We start from the raw sequence: 7,502 nt of genomic DNA on the forward strand, positions 1-7,502 counted from the left end.
TATATATTAGATTAGATAGTGTACACTATTGAATTGGGAAGTAGTAATTCACGTGGATGGGTTCATTTAATAATTTTGAAACTGTTACTTATTTGTGTGTTTTGTAACTTACAATTACTGCACCTATTGTGGCAGAGTTCATATCTTAAAACACATTCCAGATATTCAATTAGAACTGTAGCATGTTTTTATCAATATGCATAGTGCCTGTAAAACAATGTCAATTTCTGAAGGCAAAACGATTGGTCAGCTGCAAATCACTTGTAGTGATGCTTACAAATCATTTCTAATCTGCCTTTGTTGCATAACTGCTTTTTTCCCTTTCTATGACTAATATCTAATATACATGTGCTAACCATAAATGTCAGAATTTTTTCATAATATCGCTATTTAGTTATAGTTGGTACCACTGCTCAGTGTTACATACCTTGTAATCATTAGCTCAGTAGATTCTGTACATCACATTTATTACAGAATTGATTTTCATTTGCATACCCATTGGTATTAAAGCTGTAGTACATCTTGCTGCTATATTTAAAGCTGCACTGCCACCTAAGTGTCAGAACTTTTAAGTTTGTCACTTTAATATGGCTACAGAGGTGATGTGCTGAAGTACTGATTCGAAGCCGCAGTCTTTGTGACTGTTTCTTCTGATTGGTCCTTCTGCTCACATATCCCCTCCACACCATCGCATAACCCCGGTTTTCGCCCGTGCCTGTGAGACTGAATATGGAGCCTCTGGGGAAAAACAGCTGCACAGAGCAGAATAGCACCGTGGGAGTGCAGCTTTAACTATTTTTTTTTTAAAAAATCATCCAACGCAGAATTAAGTTATATTTGATGTTACCTAACATACTAGCTTTTGAATCTTTCATGTTCTCTGTATTGTGGCAGTTTTAAATTGTTTTTTTGTACTGCTTCCTTCCTTTACATTCATAAGGTTGGATCGGTGGTGGCAGTGGGTTGGATCCGCTCACGGAAAGCTGTGGACTGGCGTTTGTTTAGGAACATCTTCCTGGCCTGGTTTGTGACAGTACCTGTGGCTGGTCTCTTTAGTGCAGGAGTAATGGCCATCTTTCAGTATGGCATACTACCCTATGTCTGATCATGTAACCTCTGACTACTAAAGCAAAAAGGCTTTTTCATTTTTAACGCGTACTGGAAACAACATAAAGCTACAGCAATATTAGAGGCCGCCCGCTTCACTGATGACGTGGAAAATAATAAATCCTTGTACTTATCAATGCATCATTATCTTAATGTAACTATTCTGCTGTATATAATGTATGTCAAATTGGTGATATGGTGAGATGTAACTCATTTCAAATATATGCGTGTGTGTGTAAATTTAAACTTATATGCGCATAATGTATATATTATGTGCGTAGTAGGTAACACTACCAGAGTATTATAATTTGTGATGGGATTAATTACATAGCCTTTTATATTTAGATAAGAGCTGTACATAATTTATTATTTTTGTGAGTTTGTTTTTTTTGATTCAGAAATAGTATGGATTATTAGAAAATGCTCATGTCTACTTGATATATACTGTAAGTGATAAGCGAGGTACGGAAGGTAAAATTATACATTTTGTAAAGATATGTAGTTTTCTGATGGGCTATGCGACAGTGCTACTAAAAAAGACTGGAACAAACGCACACAAGATGTGCAATTCTTTTTGAAAAAAGTTCACATCCTATAAGTAGATTTATATGTATTATAATATAATTTGAGATTGTAAATATATACATGTGTTTTTATTGGCGCATTTCCCATTAATATTTTGCATAAGAAAGTACAGGAAAGTACCAAAGAAGGTAGGGTCTTGTTTGACATTTTTTGAGTAGTCACGTGTGTGTGTGTGTGTGTTTGTTTTTAGAGCTTGAATCATCTGCCACTAGTCTCAGCCTTCTAAACCAATCCCATTGTGCTGTAATGAAGCCCAATTAATAAGTGTGGAATAGCACTAATACACATTGACACAAGATTCATGAACTTAATGGACGGCTGGTAAAAATTGTTTTTGATGTGGAATTGTTTGACTGGTCAGTCCACAATGCCTTGTTTTGCAGACAAGCCTTTTGATTAGCTATATTTGTATTTCTTTTTTTTTTATTTAGGTAAATAAAATATTGTAAACACTAATGTCATATTCTAGTACTGGCCCCAAAATACAATGAATGTACTTGAGTAGGAAATTGTAAATGTTAATGCTTTTGTTTACTGCAACACTCTTAAGTCAAGAAATAAAAATAATTTCATTGTGGGAATTTGGCAGCTGTTAAGTCAGTCAGTGGTTAAACAATTTTGTCAAAATTATAGTCTGTTTAAATTAATAATTGATATGTAGATTAACCATAAAACACTGCAGCCACAACAGTGTAATCCAGTTGGGATTCTAACAATTGTACATATGTATTACTTTGAAGGGTAATTGTACGAAGTGTCATATTTTAATTGCCTTCAGTGGTCCAACTGTAGTGACTAACTGCCACTTATGACCATAATGTAAGGACTACTTACATTTTAGAAAAATAAATGATATCATTCTTTAGCGACATCCATTTATGGCGCTATTTTTGAATACCCTAAAAAAGACTGGAAGACTGCAAACCAGGCAATTGGCAAAAAAGGAACGCTTGCTTTCGACACATTTTAGTGATGAGTTTTTAACATGTTTTCTGTGTGCTTTTACCATTACAACTACTGTAGTGTGCATTAAAACATGAAAAATGGGTCATGCTGCGTTATAAAGCCTTGCAGTAAATCTTCAGGACGCAATGGTGGGTATGAGCCCGTAAGAAATCACTCATCCCATATCTTTATATGTGACTCAGGCGTTAGCAGCTGAAAAGCGACATTAACAGCGAACAAGTGCAAATGAGCCCTTAGACTTCCATGTCCTGCCCTTGCTTTTCCTCAGCATTCCGTAGTGTAAGAGGAAATTTGCCTAATGAGTATGCTCACTCTTTAAGACGGCAAACATTTCTGCGATTATTATTTATTAAATTGATGGATTTAATGTCAGTAAATAAAATTTTGTATTTTTTTTGAGTTGCTATCCTAAAAACAGGCATTAAGTGATACAAACGGGTACGCTATAATTACCATAAAAGTTACATATCGGTTGTTTTTAGGGCTTGCACATAATTTTATCCATAACTGCACACTTTGTGATTTACAAAATATCAATGAAAAATACATACACAATGTTTGATATCATTGCTTTTTTTTAAAAAAATGATTTTGTATTGCTGACACATTTCAAGGGGAGATTTTGTATGAGAGTCAGTAGGACCTTTACGGTAATCTTATGTAGCACTTAACAGACAGTACTTTAAAATGTGTATCCAAGACTTAAAAAAAACAACTATATAAATATGCTGCCATTTGTCATTTTTGGGGTTGTCTTCAATTTTGAGGTTGATCTTTAGAACTTGATGTTAATGTTGAAATGCTGCTATTATTTTTTCATGATAAAACCTTCCCTTGGTACGTGTTGTATTCCTGTTTTACTTTTACCTTGAATGTTCTCCATTTCAGCATGCTTGCTTTTTCTTTTCTACAGTGCAAAAACAGGAAAAGCAATTAATCTGATTGTATGGCCAGATGGATTTGTGTGTTATAACATACAGTTGTACATACACATTACAGTGTATAATTGAAAGGGCCACAGCTCACTAGGTTTGGTAAAAGCTGCAATCTGCCTTCAAAGCATCTTATCTAAAATATATAATATCCCACGCATTGCTGTGCTGGTTTTTGTTTTTAAATTTACACAGGAACTTTTTTATTTTAGTGTAGGCACTGGACACCACTTTTGACGGAGCACACAGACTAGTTTGCCTAAAATGTTTTTTTTTATTTTCTGGTGTGCATTTTTTTTCATTGTCGTGTGTAATATTCAATCTGTATATAACCTTTTAGTGTGTCGAATTGTGCCATAAAGCAGTTTGCACTGATCATGAACCAGAACAAATTCAGTGTGGTGTATGGGGGATATCCTGATCGCAATTAAATGTTAAGATTTGTATATGTGTGTACGCACAGTTAAGATGGGCTGCTAATTGGATATTGGTGAAAGATCCTGAAAATATAAGGAACATTGTTGTAAACTATAGCAGAATATCTAACACAATGCAACTCTGAAATGGTGTAATTATATTAGAAGTTTTATGTATAAAAGGCATATTTTATTTTATACCATGACAAAATAAGAACCAAAAAATAAAATCTAAAAATTGGTGTATTGTGTTTTCTAGCAGTCTTAATGGAGCAACACTGACCAATTACTCTATAACACCATCGCTTGTACCTTTTTAACTTATGGATTTTTAACCCCTGGCCTTCACATAGGCCATAAAATTATTAATCTGCTTACATATGTGGATGCACTGGTTGGTTTTGAAAATGGCACATTTTCATATGGCAATATCATTAAAAATGGATGTTACAAATGCAGATGTTGTTCCTTGGTGCAGTAATGTTTGTTTCAAAATGCCTTTGTGGTCATTTTGGTGATGTTACAATTCCAACATATTATATTTTTTTATTATCTTGCCATGTGATGTAAATAAAAGCATTTTATTGGAACAACCACTGGTCCCTTTACATATGATTTGCAGTTGATTTGTATTTGTGGTAAGTGGAAGTAAACATGGGTCTTTTGTGTTGCAGATTGGCATGAGCGTGTGCTTATTCCCTTTTTTCCCCCTGATGTTTACTTAGCTTAAAATACCTTAATAAAACGAAATAAAAATTGATTAATTGGAAATATTATTCATTCCCTTCATACGTATTGAGGCTGTCTGCCTTTTTAACATAAGATTTCCCAAAACTGCATTCATACCAGAGTGAGATGTTTTCTTTATTGTAAATTAGCAGAATTTAAGTAATACTGCTACCCTTAACTTGACAAATTTTCATTTCGTTTTGCATCAATTTTTGCCTGCAGCGTTCAGAAGGTAAAATATACAGGAGTTCTATGGGAAAAACTGATAACATGCTTCTTCTGTTAATAATCAAGTCCAGATTTTGTCTCTGCTTTTAAGTAGTGTTTATCAATGCTTATGTATACTGAGCCCCTAGGCTCAAATAATGGCTTATCTGTCTAGTTTCATGGTTGAGAAGCTTGCCTAAATTGTAATGCTGACCAATTCCATTGGAACAATTTGTCCTGCACTAGCGTATTCACTTAATTGAAAAAGTAGTAGCTGGCTGAGTTTCTGCCAGTGTTGGGGAATGTGTGAGGGAAACATGCATAATTAACATTAATGGACTGTGTGCCTTAATTGTAATTTGAATAAATGTCCTGGAATAATCAAATGTTCATTGCACCCTGCAAGAACACAAGCGTAAAAAAAAAGTCTGCACATTTCGAGCTCCTAGAATGGTGGACACAATAATATAGAATACAGGGAAATCTAGAAGTTGGCAAGGAAATGGAAGATGTGCATCCAATGACATCAGCGAAAGACTCCTAGGAGTATATTTACTAAACTGCGGGTTTGAAAAAGTGGAGATGTTGCCTCAGCATTTGAGCATTTTACCTCATCTACTCAGCATTTGTTTAGTACATTCTACAAAATGACAGCTAGAATCTGATTGGTTGCTATAGGGAGTATCTCCACTTTTTCTAAGCCGCAGTTTAGTAAATATACCTCCTAAAGTTAATCAGCAGTATTTCTGTTTTTCAAGGTGTATTGAATTCATGGCTGCTGGCATTTGTCCAGCCAGAATTCAAAACCTCCTAAAAGAAAAGCTAAAGGCAATCCTCGATCTAAAAATTATTTGGTATTAATAGCTGTATAAAAGCTAAAACCAACGCTAATTTTAAAATTTGTCTAGTTTTTATTTTCATACATTTGCAACATTAGGAATACAAAATAAAGTTTTGAGAGATTCACATTTTTAATACTACAATAGTAGCAAATAAAAGGAAAATAATTCAGTGTTTCCTTGGTTAGCTGAGCAGAGACCGGAAAAGAAAACGTCTCCACAAGGTATGCAAGTCATCCTTAGGTGTCTTTTTCCTGTCGAAGCACAGAGAGGCTTTTTGTTTTCTAAGAACAGGCTTACCTGGAATTTTCCTAGATTGATCTGGAGTATCCTGTTGTTCATATTTGAAGAATAACCAGGCTGCAAACACAGGAATTTCAAATCACACTGCAGTCAAAGCATTATGGACTTTGCTGCGTCATCCAGAATGGCAGCACCACCGTCACTTACGGCTCAGGCAGTGCATGTATTGGAGGCGGGGCACCAGCAAACAGCAGAGAAAGTAGAAATGTGCAGTGTGAGTTGCAGAACATTCAGCAGTGATAGAACCAGAGCCTACCCCCCCCCCCCCCCCCCACCAAAAAAAGGCCACGCACCACTGAGCCTAGATAGGCCCCCTAGTCAGGGGTGCTACTTGTACTATGTTTTAGGAGTTGCTTAGAAAATGCTCTGTGAATTTGTGATTTGGATTGCTGAAATTTTTCTTACAAAATAAGCTTTGTATGCTTGTCGAGGGTTAAAAAAAGGACCCAGATGTATTTGGATCTGGATGATCTGATAGGAGCCTCTGCTTTGAGGTTTTGAGATTCCAAAGGGAAATATGAATATTAATCTTGCAGAAAGGAGGCCAGAGCATTTAATTTGTAAATAGTCAACTATTTAAACATATTACTGAGGTCATGTGGTTACAGAACACACCAGCTCTAACATTTTTTTAATAGATGGTTTTTTGTTATTTAATATATTTTAGGCTCTCCAGCATAAATGTAGGGTTTTTTGGGTGCACAGAGTTGTTTCAAACCTTACAAATAATGGGAACTATTTAAATAAGCATCAATCTAATCCCTTCCAGGATAGCAACGCTTATAAATGGAATTCCATGTCGAATGTTGAGAATGTTATCTCTTGGATAATACTGCTAATCTGATGGAGGATCAGGGTCCATTAAAAGATCCAATGGACAGAATAATGGAGAAATATTTTAAGAAACTTCACATTTCCTCAGGAACTGTCGTTAGTCAGTGGTGGTAGCCTCAGTCTCCAGAGTAGTTCAAGATTTGGAATGATAGTTTGTATAAGGATGTTCAGGGAAACCAGAGCATAGAGGTTTTTATTTAAAAGTACTGAGGTGATGAAAAAGGGCATTGATTTCCTTTTTGAGGCATCATTCGATTCAATCATAGTGTGTTAGGTGTGTGGCTTTACAGTGTTCCTTAGAAGAGCCCTCTGGCTGCGTTCTTGGGCTGCTGCACCTCAGTCTAAAAATTGTTTGCCTCTGCTTCCCTTTGAGGGCACTTTTCTCTTTGGCAACTAGCTCAATTTAATGATCCCAAAAGTTGCAAGGTGCTAAATACCCCATCATTTTCCACAGGACCTCGGTTTTGTTTTTTTCATTTCTTTCAAGCAGCAATTTAAGGAAGCCCAAAGTTATTATACCTGCATTTCTTTTGTTCCTGCCAAAAAGGCGCATGTTTCTCCCCCAAACTTACAAAAACAATCAG

The 7,502-nt window shown here is 35.6% G+C and overlaps 1 protein-coding gene across 3 annotated transcripts in view; it reads left to right on the plus strand.

Moving 5' to 3' along the window:
- SLC20A2 (solute carrier family 20 member 2) overlaps nt 1-4,616 on the plus strand; it is a 47,301-nt gene extending 42,685 nt beyond the window's left edge. For all 3 annotated transcript variants that reach the window (XM_075204567.1, XM_075204566.1, XM_075204568.1), the window contains exon 11: nt 941-4,616. In XM_075204567.1, the coding sequence (XP_075060668.1) occupies nt 941-1,105 (165 nt within the window). In that variant the 3' untranslated portion in view covers nt 1,106-4,616. The remainder of the gene's footprint in view (nt 1-940) is intronic.
- Nucleotides 4,617-7,502: the final 2,886 nt, after the last annotated feature.

Source organism: Mixophyes fleayi, chromosome 1, assembly GCF_038048845.1.
Source record: "Mixophyes fleayi isolate aMixFle1 chromosome 1, aMixFle1.hap1, whole genome shotgun sequence".
Lineage (NCBI taxonomy): Eukaryota > Metazoa > Chordata > Amphibia > Anura > Limnodynastidae > Mixophyes > Mixophyes fleayi.